The 12,562-nt window shown below is 39.4% G+C and overlaps 1 protein-coding gene across 1 annotated transcript in view; it reads left to right on the top strand.

Annotated features, from left to right (window-relative positions):
• The first annotated feature begins 8,940 nt into the window (after positions 1 to 8,940).
• Positions 8,941 to 12,562, top strand: part of CNGA1 (cyclic nucleotide gated channel subunit alpha 1) — a 116,705-nt gene continuing 113,083 nt past the window's right edge. Inside the window, exon 1 of the mRNA XM_053700265.1 lies at positions 8,941 to 9,035. Within this exon, the coding sequence (XP_053556240.1) occupies positions 8,941 to 9,035 (95 nt within the window). The remainder of the gene's footprint in view (positions 9,036 to 12,562) is intronic.

Genomic DNA, 12,562 nt, shown 5'->3' on the forward strand with positions numbered 1-12,562 from the left:
AAAATGATTAACCCCTTAATGCCCAAACCGGATCAATAGCAAGCTATCCGGTTAAAACGACTTCAGCACCTTGCCACAGCTCTGCTGTGGCCCTACCTGCTCTTAGGAACCAGATTTGTGGGTAAAAAAAGCTTCTTATAGGCCCTCAAACTGCAGCAGGACCCTCCATGTGAAACAGCCTGAATATCTAGTCAATCTAACTGCGCATCTGAGGCGCAAAATTAGGCCCCTCCCACCTTACTCCGGTGCTGTGAGGCCTAAAGAAACACTCCTAAGTGTTATAATAATAGCCATGTGGGTAACAACCCCTGAAAGAAACCGAAAGGAACCTTCAAAGTGTCTCAAAAACGATATTTGCCATAAAATAGTGTCAACCAGCATAAATTAGCCCTGTTATGTAAGCTTGTAATTCCATACTTAGTCTCTGAATAAAGCTTACCCTTCCCTCATGGGGATCTTATCAGTCCTTTTCTAGCATTATCACAGTCTTGTCTAGAAATAAATGACTGAACATACCTTATTGCAGCCTAGCCTGCAAACCGTTCCCCCCAACTGAAGTTTTCTTGTACTCCTCAGTCATTTGTGTAAACAGCAGTGGATTTTAGTTACAACATGCTAAAATCATCTTCCTCCCTGCAGAAATCTTCATCTCTTTTCTGCTAGAGAGTAAATAGTACACACCGGTACCATTTAAAATAACAAACTTTTGCTTGTAGAACAAAAACTACAATCTAACACCACATTCACTTTACCCTTCCGAGAGGGACCCTATTGCTTAGAGCCAGCAAAGAGAATGACTGGGGGGTGGAGCTAGAGGGGGAGCTATATGGACAGCTCTGCTGTGTGCTCTCTTTTCCACTTCCTGTTAGGAAGGAGAATATCCCACAAGTAAAGGATGAATCTGTGGACTGGATACACCTTACAAGAGAAAAATGTTTAATTAGTGGAGTGGTCAGGGTGCCAGGTCTGATATCTGTAAGATGTTCTTTAATTCTGACCCTTGCCTGTCTGGTTGTGAGCCCCACATATTGAAGGGCACATTGGTTACATGTAATTATATATATAATATATGTGTATCGACAATTTAATTTATTTGGAAGCTCTCCCGTTACCATAGAGTTAAAGCTCTCCCCTATTTCAACTTTCTCACACGCCACACAGGCTTGGTAATTACAACAATATGTCCCATTGAATCTTAACCAGGAGTTGTCTCTTTTCTCCGTCTTGAGCCTAGTGGGGGCTATTCTGTTGCCTATCATTCTACTCCTCTTATAGGCAAACCTAACACCCTTTTCTACTGTACTATGTAGCCATCGTCTGCTGATAATAAGGTAAAGTGTTTCTTAATGATTTTGCAAATTTGTGAGTATGGCTGAGAGTATTCTGAAATAAATGTCACTTTATTCTACATACTTTCTTGAGATTTCTCTTTATTCTTACTCAGTAAATTCTCTCTTGTCACTCTCTTCACTGACCTCCTTGCTCTAGATACAGTAGTAGATTTATACCCCCTTTCTCTTAATCTCTCTGCTAAATCATTCACTTGTCTCTCATACATACTATAGCTGTACCTGTGCAATTCCTTTTGAGGCAAATAAATTGACCCCTTGCTACACCATTGAAAACTCTCTGAGGGTGACAGGTAGAGGCATGTAAGAGACAGTTCCCTGAGATGGGTTTACGATAAATTTCTGTTTCAATTCCTTTGCCAGGGACACCCTTCAATTTTACATCAAGGAAGTTAATTTCAGATCTATGGGTTTCAGATGTGAAATTTATACCCACTGCATTGTTATTGAGACCTTCAGTTAACTCCTTAAGATCTCCCTCAGAGCCTCTCTAAACAAAAAGGAGATCATCAATGAAGTGTCTTTACCACACTATTTGTTGTCTGAATGGGTTTCCTCCGCCATAGATGTGGGACAGCTCCCACCAACCCATAAACAGGTTAGCATAGGAGGGGGCAAACTTGGCCCCCATAGCTGTCCCATGTCTCTGTAGAAAGAACTCCCCCCCAAACTCAAAAAATTGTTGTGGGTAAGCAGGAATTTGGTTACCCTGACCACATAATCAACATAGTTAGTATCCACACCATATTTCCTTTGAAGAAAATTTCTCACCGCCTCCAAACCCTTCTCATGGGGTATGGTAGAATACAATGATCTAACATCCACTGTAAACCATCTATATTTATCTTGCCATGTCAAGCTAGACAGGAGATTTAAAACGTGCTTGGTATCAGATAAAAACTCCAAAGAGTGCTCACCAGTGGCTGTAGAACATTGTCAAGCCATTAAGGTGCTTTAGTAGACAGCCAATTCTGCTAAAAATTGGTCTCCCCTGTAGATTGATTGTACAGGGAGTGCAGAATTATTAGGCAAGTTGTATTTTTGAGGATTAATTTTATTATTGAACAACAACCATGTTCTCAATGAACCCAAAAAACTCATTAATATCAAAGCTGAATAGTTTTGGAAGTAGTTTTTAGTTTGTTTTTAGTTATAGCTATTTTAGGGGGATATCTGTGTGTGCAGGTGACTATTACTGTGCATAATTATTAGGCAACTTAACAAAAAACAAATATATACCCATTTCAATTATTTATTTTTACCAGTGAAACCAATATAACATCTCAACATTCACAAATATACATTTCTGACATTCAAAAACAAAACAAAAACAAATCAGTGACCAATATAGCCACCTTTCTTTGCAAGGACACTCAAAAGCCTGCCATCCATGGATTCTGTCAGTGTTTTGATCTGTTCACCATCAACATTGCGTGCAGCAGCAACCACAGCCTCCCAGACACTGTTCAGAGAGGTGTACTGTTTTCCCTCCTTGTAAATCTCACATTTGATGATGGACCACAGGTTCTCAATGGGGTTCAGATCAGGTGAACAAGGAGGCCATGTCATTAGATTTTCTTCTTTTATACCCTTTCTTGCCAGCCACGCTGTGGAGTACTTGGACGCGTGTGATGGAGCATTGTCCTGCATGAAAATCATGTTTTTCTTGAAGGATGCAGACTTCTTACTGTACCACTGCTTGAAGAAGGTGTCTTCCAGAAACTGGCAGTAGGACTGGGAGTTGAGCTTGACTCTATCCTCAACCCGAAAAGGCCCCACAAGCTCATCTTTGATGATACCAGCCCAAACCAGTACTCCACCTCCACCTTGCTGGCCTCTGAGTCGGACTGGAGCTCTCTGCCCTTTACCAATCCAGCCACGGGCCCATCCATCTGGCCCATCAAGACTCACTCTCATTTCATCAGTCCATAAAACCTTAGAAAAATCAGTCTTGAGATATTTCTTGGCCCAGTCTTGACGTTTCAGCTTGTGTGTCTTGTTCAGTGGTGGTCGTCTTTCAGCCTTTCTTACCTTGGCCATGTCTCTGAGTATTGCACACCTTGTGCTTTTGGGCACTCCAGTGATGTTGCAGCTCTGAAATATGGCCAAACTGGTGGCAAGTGGCATCTTGGCAGCTGCACGCTTGACTTTTCTCAGTTCATGGGCAGTTATTTTGCGCCTTGGTTTTTCCACACGCTTCTTGCGACCCTGTTGACTATTTTGAATGAAACGCTTGATTGTTCGATGATCACGCTTCAGAAGCTTTGCAATTTTAAGAGTGCTGCATCCCTCTGCAAGATATCTCACTATTTTTGACTTTTCTGAGCCTGTCAAGTCCTTCTTTTGACCCATTTTGCCAAAGGAAAGGAAGTTGCCTAATAATTATGCACACCTGATATAGGGTGTTGATGTCATTAGACCACACCCCTTCTCATTACAGAGATGCACATCACCTAATATGCTTAATTGGTAGTAGGCTTTCGAGCCTATACCGCTTGGAGTAAGACAACATGCATAAAGAGGATGATGTGGTCAAAATACTAATTTGCCTAATAATTCTGCACACAGTGTAGACTTATGGACCTTGGGTTGGTGGTTAAAAACAGGAACAGCTGGATTCTGTACCAGTAGATAACTTTTTTGTATCCTAATCAATAAAACCCAAATCTACCCCATCATCTACAAGGGAGGCCAACTGCTGCTGGAATGCTCTAGTCGGATCACCCAATAGACTAGTATAATCGTGTTCATTTCTCAACTATCTATCTGCTTCCTTCACAAAATCTCTCTTGTTAAGCATAATGCAGCTCTTATAACAATTTCTTCATTACTACCAAGGATATCAAGAGCTTTCCTCTGGTTCCTAGTGGCTCTATCTCTATTGGTCAAATTTTGTAATTTAGTGAGGACCTCCTCAACTTTTTTTTTTAAAAACTTCTCCAGGATGGCCCCCGTGTTTTGTATTGGATAAAATAACATTTTCAACTTAAGAGCAGGGGTTTTTGGGTTTAACCTACCCTACTACTCCTCCCTCATCCTGGAGAGATTCAAACAACCTAACATCACAAAATTCTTGAAAGTCCAAGTTTGATTCATTAAGGGAACTACTATCTTCCTCATCTATTTCCATAAAAATGTCATCATGTCGGACTTCAGGTGGGCGGCATTCCAATATGGCCACTAACTTAGGTAGCTCCGTCTAAGTTGCTACCCATTAAGTTGTTTGGTGGTCATAACTTCAGCCATCCGTATTGCCCTTGACAATATTTGTGTCTGGGAACTTTTTAGGATCAAGGATTATCCTCTCTTGGCTACCGAGAAGCAGTTTCTACTGATAGAAGCCGGCTGGTGCTGTGGCGGGACCTAGTGCAGCCACGCTGTATATAGTTTTCCATAGTTCGCATCTTCTTTTATATCCTGACAAGATGGAACTTGTTACTGCTAAGCTAACTGATCTGCTCGCACCTTTATTTGACTCCCTATCTGCATCAATAGGGGAACTTCTAACTGAAGTACAACTGTATAAGAAACCACATGGCTTAAGTCGAGCCTCTGCTGACGCAGCATTCGTTAACACTGGAGTAACAATGGAGACAGCCTCTGATCGTTCTGCTCTAATACCAACTGACACAGGATCTGCTAATGCTCCAACAATCTTTATCTTCACGCCTACGACATCTGACTACTTGATGATCAGTGCGACGGATAAGAAATTGGACCTTCCTCGCCCTGTTGTGGAAAGTATCTACCTTGGGAGCTATAATGTGAAAATGGCACAATGCTGTCCTTTGAATATGGAGCGGTTTATTTTGAAGATAACTGTGTACCATGCCGACACGCTTTCCAGCGCAGATGTGACAGCTCAGATTGGTGAAGCATTCACAGATCAAGTTGGAAAGATCTGCAAAGTAAAAGCTGGAGTGGGTTAAATACTTTCTCACATTACAGCAGTAACAGTTTAATTTTATTTTTCCAAAATAGCGCAAATGTCTTTCATGCTGTCACCTCAGAGAATCCTTGTCTGTGCTGGGACTCTGCGCAGTATTTAAAGGAAAAGTGTTTTTTGTTTTTTTGTGTGTGTGGTTTTTTGTTATTATTTTTCATTTTTATTATTTTTATTATTATTTTGTTGCTTTTTATCTTAACCCTGTTAACTCTTCATGCTAAGCCACGGTGTTTAACTTTTGTTTCAGTCTCTGCTTTTTTGGCAGTGTGTGTCCTTTCTTACTAGTATTATCATAATGTGAAATAGGCGAATATCTTGGATGTTAGCTGACATGATAAAATCTCTGATAAAACCTGGGCTACGAACCAAACAGAATACTCCATGTTTAGCACTGAGATTGTCCAGATTCAAGCAGCTACTCTCCTCTACGGCAGCTGTGTTTGTGTTACCATGCCTGAACAGTGTTATCAGCAATACGGAATGAATGTACACACGGAGCTTCTCTCATCTTGACGATCCTCACTTCAAGGAACATAATTGATTGCCTGTGGCTCCTGTGCGAATGCCTCTTGGATCTAGCTGATAAAACAGGGAAAAGGAGGACTGGAGTAGGATGAGGTCTTACTGCGGAGGCAATGACCTACTGAATTAAGTGTGCCTGTTTTTGTTTTTATGCTGCCTTCACTTCAGACTGACTTACTTAAAAGTAGCTATGGGGAAACCTGCATTAGTAGAATATATATTAGAATGCTGCAAAATATTGATGTTCCTTTTCATTCAATATAAACTTTTTAAAGTTGTTTATGAAAGATTGATAGTCTTGAGGAGGAAGTAGTTTACATGCTGAGTTGTTGTTATGACCGCATTTGATTCTATCTTCACCTTCTGGTTTCTCATTTTCTGGTATTCTATTATTTTAATGTGTGCTACCTTGGCATATAGAATATTCAGTTATTGAAATTACTTTTAGTTTTTGGTAGGTTCGAAAACAATTTACATGCCACTATTGGCTATTAATGCTCTGTGAATGTAAGGTGACTTTGCCTTATACAGTCTCATATAGATGAAATACATGCATCAATAAATGCCTTAATTCCAGATTTGACACACATACTGGAAAAGATCAGCTAGCATTTTTTTTAATTTTTTTAGAGGCAGAGTTTACTTAACAGTCTTGTACTTGTGGCAAAGCTAGCAACCAATTTGACTGTTATACCTAAGCCAATTCTATAAAAATCCCTGGGTTACAGTAATTTTCTAGTTTTGTTCTACAGAGTTTAATCTATACATTTGTTCATACTTGATTCTACTAAACAATTACCAATAAAAATAACTTCACTAGTTTTCTGGCTTTACAATTGGCTATTGCTAGACACTATTTGGTACTACTGACATCAAATTTATTAACACCTCTCTCTAGACTCTAAACTTGGGCCATTTATATCTTGATGCCTTGTAATTTCCAGACAATGATTGATCTTGCACGGGTTGTCAATTCTGTACTGCAGTAAGATTAAGTAAATAACTACTTTTTTGTTGTTGTAATGTTCGGTTTGTTTTGTTTGTAAGTTTATAGTTTGAAAACCAGAAACACAGGTGTACATAGGAAGCATACAGTTTTACAGTCTGAGAGTTGGGAACCATGAAAATATCCCTAACTTCCCTGGCAAAATTATGTCTATTTATATTCTCTATTTTGGTGGTTCTACCAGTTTTATGGGCGTGTGTACCAATATGGTTCCAGTTCTGCTATTCATGTTAACAGATTTCTCATGCAGATGTAATTGGAAATGTGATGTATACTTGTGTTTCTTAATAAAAAGAATTTGAAAAAAAAAAGAAATGTCATCATGTCTCTCATTGGATTCCCCTCAATTATGAGAGGAATATAATTTTTTATATGTCAAATTCCTGATTAATTTGTTTACATCTATTAGTGTCCTGAACAAGTTGAAATTAACCGTGGGCACAAACATTAAACCCAGACTCAGAACCTCAAATTCAAATTCAGTCAGTTGGTAATCAGACAAGTTAATCACATTTCTTCTCTGTATCGCCCCCTCCTCTGGCCTCACCTTAGGGGGTACCGACTCTGCTCCCTCTGCTGGTATTGGGGTTCTCGGTTTCCTCCTCTCCCCCTTTGGGTGCTTTTGGGGGTACCGATAAAACCTGTTCCAACTGTACTCTCTCCACCTCATTGGTATCTCTCAACCCCCCTCCTACTGGTTTAGGCTCCTTCCTATAGTGTGATGCAGACTGGGAATCCTGTGTTATTATTTGCCTTGAAATCCACTGTTTTACCCGTGGGGTTAGTTATACCCCATCTTTTAAAGTTTATAATTAAATAAAGTTGAATTTTACTCCAAGCACGGTGCTCCTTGAACTTTTGTGTATATGGTATAACATAGTCCATAGGTCGTACAAGCAGGTAGTAGATGAGCAATAAGAGAGACAGTCCATGATGCCAATTGTTTGGCAAATTGAAGCACAAGTATGGCATAACACAGTCCATAGGCCGTACAAGGTGTTAATTGTTCAGCAATAACAGACACAGTACATGATGCTAAGTTATTTACATGGTTTTTACAGTGTTACTTAACAAGAAAAACTATTTGACAGTACAAAAACACTACATTTATTTGAGCCATTAAATATCAAACGGTTTGATATTTAATGGCTCAAATAAATGTAGTGTTTTTGATTCTAACCTCTAAAAAATGATTGTTCTAGAAAATAATTGACATGATGGAATATTTATGCTGTATCCTAGACTTTCATAAATGTCATGACTCTTATATGTCTGCACCAGAAGGGGAGGGAGCAAACAGAGAACAAATAAAGTCCATTATGTCTTCATTAAACTAAATCACCCACAAAAGTCTCCAAGTGCAGAGGAAGTTGGTGAGAGAGCTGCAAAGTTATCAGCCATATCTGTTATACATTGGTTCAAGAGTTTTAGATTTAGCTACTGTACTTATAAAAATACAATACAAACAATACCTTATGAAAATGCATGATTGTTTTCCATATTAGTTGTAAATCTCAAACATTTTATCATTAATTTATGTAATGAATCCAAGCATATCAATTGTGCATGAGTGACGAGAAAAAAAAAATTATATATATATATATATATATATATATAAAAAAATTATATATAAATTTTTTTTTAAAAAAAAACAGTCAGAATTTAGGAGAAGGTGGAGGAACGATGTGAAGGAGACTTGCTCCTAGAATGGAGCCTGACTTCAGTGGCAAAAGTGGAAGAATAAGGAGCAGGAGGGCAAGAAGGCCAGAGAAACAGGCATAGGAAAATGGTGCATCAGGAGAAACGCCACCAATGTGCTCTGTGGTGCTGTAGCCCCTCTGTTGTTCAAGGTACACCACCAGTCTTTCCAACAGGCTGTTTTGTCTGCTGACTTATTGGCGCATTGATAGCAGCTCTCTCACCATCTGCCTGTGCACCTGGAGACTTCTGTGGGTGTATGCTGTAAAAAATGACATTACGGTACTCATGTGTTCTCTGTCTGCTCCTTCCCCATGTGTTGTAGCTTGTAGTGGCAATAAAGCCTGTGGTGATGGTGTTGCACAAGGTGGTGGTGTGGTAGAGCATGGGTGGGGTGTAAGGCACTGGTAAAGCGGGTAATGGTAGAGGTGGTGGTAAATGATGGGGAGGCCACGCAGGTTCGGATAGATCCAGGGGCTAAGGGGAAAGAGCCCATGCTGCATCTTGTCCCAGGGTGAGCAGAGAGTAGTCAGAGGGGACACATTAACTACTGGCTGGGGAATGGGTGGCTGATCCTTCATTCTAAAAAAGGGGTCCCTTTCTTCCTCTAGGAGTTGCAAGAAGGATTCTCCACATGGGAGGGCCAATACTCTTTGACCTGGGGTTCCTCCTCACGAAGGGTCTCTTCACCCTACTCTTGCAATTCTGCATGAAATATAGAAATACAATACAAATATTTGTTCACATTATACATAAATCATCACTTTAAAGCAAGTGAACACATAATAATAAGTTTTAAAAAAAACAGAAACATTTCAAATCCAAGAAAATAAAGAAATCGAAATGACACTGCACAATGTCTATTAATATATGTAATTGATTAGGGGGAGGAGTAGGCATCTTTCTCAGTGCAATTTTAACTAAACTTGTTCAAGCATGTAATTATAATAATAGCGACCTTTTGATGCTATATGTTTTAATCAATTAAAGGGGTTAAACACATAGTAAAATAACCCTTACACCACATAATACTGCTTGTCCTGAGTGGAAACTGTCACTGATCCAATCAGCAGCATTAGTCACACAGCTGAATTGTGTGTCTATCACTTCTGAGTGAATCATCAACACTTTCAGCAAGGAACCAGTAGTAAACGAGAAGATTTATGGCAAAAAAAACCCATCAAACATGTTTCTGTTTTAAAAAAAGAATGAATTCTTTAATTAGCTAGTAGATGCTTCCCTCTACAACAGAAGAGCAGAAGTGTTGTCCTTTTGTTTGTAATATGTAATGTTTACCATTGGTTCCCTTTGTTTAAACATAGGTTCATGACACCATTGTTAGGTAGGTACTTTAAATGAACATAACAATAGTACTAATTAAAGGGATAGTATAGTCAAAATGAAACTTTCATGATTCAGATAGAGCATGCAATTTTAAGCAACTTACTAATTTACTCCTATTATGAATTTTTCTTCGATCTCTTGGTATCTTTAATTAAAAAATCTGGACTGTAAGCTTAGAAGCCGGTCTATTTTTGGTTCAGGACCTGGGTAGCGCTTGCTGATTGGTGTCTAAATATAGCCATCCAATCAGCAAGCTCTACCCCGGTGCTGAACCTAAAATGGGCTGGCTCTTAAGTTGCCATTTTTGCTATGATTTAATGGAATTATTTTAACTTTGAAATGTCATATTCTCTATATAAATTATGAAAAATAAAAATGTGTATCTTAAATTTTCAATAACATGCCTTTTTTGTCTATATGTGTAATTGCCTTTCTTTCATTCCCTGATATACCTTTTTCTAATACAAAATCTCTTTAAAAGGGACATTAAGTGGGGCAGAGATTACATCCAAAGCGGCAAGACGCGTCTCTGTGAAGCTCCTGACTTCAGAGTTGTTTTTGGCTAATTATATATATATATATATATATATATGTATATACCTATTCGTAACCTCTTCAAACCTGTCTACATGATAATAGACATAAGCTGCATACTAATAGTGGAAGTTTGAGCTGATATCTGACTGCAAGTCTAGCCTAAGCTCCTCAGAAAAGCCATGTGGAACTAAACAACCAGAAGACTGTTTGTTTTTGTCCGTATTGCAGTGTGGCTTGGGCTGCCGCAATTATTCCCCCCCCCCAGGTTACTGGGTTACAGAGTACGTCTGATAGTCCATCGAAATCCTATTTCAAGAGCCATCTCAAAGAACCTATTTATTGTTGGCTTGGGCCCTAAGTGATCCTTTTGATGCATAGAGGTCGCAGAAACGGAAGAGCTATTACAGACCTGTTGAAACCTTCCTTTCATTATGGATGTGGTAACCAAGAGAGAAAACACCATTCTGCAGTTGATAAGCACCCATTTTATGGAAATGGAAAGGAAGCTAGATTCTCTGATATTAGCTACCTACAATTACCCTCTAACAGCAGATCCACCTCAGGATCGGATGACGCTTGCCTGCAAGCAGCAAGAGTCCTCTGCAGAGACCTTACATGCTTGCAATAGCCTACCGACATGTCCCGTTTATCAAACCCACCTTGAGAAGCTGGAGGTAGATCATGTGGCAAGTGGGACAACTGAGAACCCTGATCCCTGGATTGCGAGGGATTGATGCAATGTGAAGACGAAAAGGATGCAGAGGCCTTTTAGAACCCTAATCATGCCGCTATTGAAAGTCTCAACAGAGGCGGCTGAAGCTGATCCGGAGGTTGCTACCAACAAAGCAGTGTACCACAGTTCTCAACAAAAGAAGCCCACTTGGAGTATACTAGACACGCAGAAGGTGATGAGAGGAGGACATGTTGGATCAGAGGTACTGTATTGTCTGTTAGTCGGAACAGGCTTTGCATACAAGAGGAGAGACAGTCCGTTTAGGCCTAGTCTCAGCATAGATCTTGACGGTTTTTCATACCCTTATCCTGGAGTCCGCACACAAGGATTAGGCTAGATACATCTCACCATAACCGTGCATGCTATAACGTTTAGTATAGCCGTTAATTAGAACTGTGAAATAACTGACTGCTTAGCCCTGAGCTGTTTTGCCAAGCATGATTGTACATTTATTTGCAGGGCAATTCCTGTTAATGTTAGCTCAATTGTGGTTTGTTAGTTCTTTGGTCCCACTATCTCTTTTTTTTTTTTCTTGTTTGTTTTTCATTATCTGTATAAATATTGCCTCATTTGTGTAGCGCCCATAGGATTTTGCAGCTTAGCTAGCTATTGCAAATGCTTACTACTAACACCATGTTGATATTATTGAACCATTATTGTCATATACTTTTTCCCACTCCACTAAGCTATAGAGAAAAGAGGTGGCTTAAGTATCATAGACCCTGGAATGTAAAGGTTGTTTGTCCTGACCTAGAGATTTTTTACTCAAAATATATAAACATATAGCAGCTGTTCATATGCCTTAGCTTCAAGTAAAATGTTCAAAGATATACTATAGTCAGGAAGTATTGATGCTTCTCCCTCTTAGCTTATCTACCCTTCTTGAAGCTATAGTTACTGGGGCCCTTAGCTTTAGGCCCTTCATTGTACCCTTCAGGATTAAGACTGCCCTCAGTGGATACACATTTAGGAAGTAGTGTATTATAAAGCCTAACTGGTCTCATATAACATTGGGCACTCTTTAGCTGGCCAAGGAACTCTTGACCATTGAATCGTGTTTTAACTAGTTTACCTTTAGGAGTGTGAGTATAGCTAAGGCTCAGCCATAATGCTGACTTAATATTATAAGCATACCCAGGCTATGTACTTCTAGCTTATTACAAAGCATCTCAGTAAGGACAAGGATCTTTGTTACCTAACTAGAATGTTAATTAACTGTCTTATATATGATATAAAAAAGAAGTAAGGGAAAGAAAAAAGAAAAAAAAAGGGAAAAGGGTACTTATTTAATTCATATGCTATTCCTAAGACGGGATACTATATAAAGGAGGGGGACATCGCCACCAGTTTTTTCTCCGCCCCCCCTCCCCATCCTTTCTGTGCAGTGAGGGATAAATAGCTTATCCTCCGCATTTTATTTTTTTGGC

Source organism: Bombina bombina, chromosome 2 (genome assembly GCF_027579735.1).
Source record: "Bombina bombina isolate aBomBom1 chromosome 2, aBomBom1.pri, whole genome shotgun sequence".
NCBI classification, from domain to species: Eukaryota; Metazoa; Chordata; class Amphibia; order Anura; family Bombinatoridae; genus Bombina; species Bombina bombina.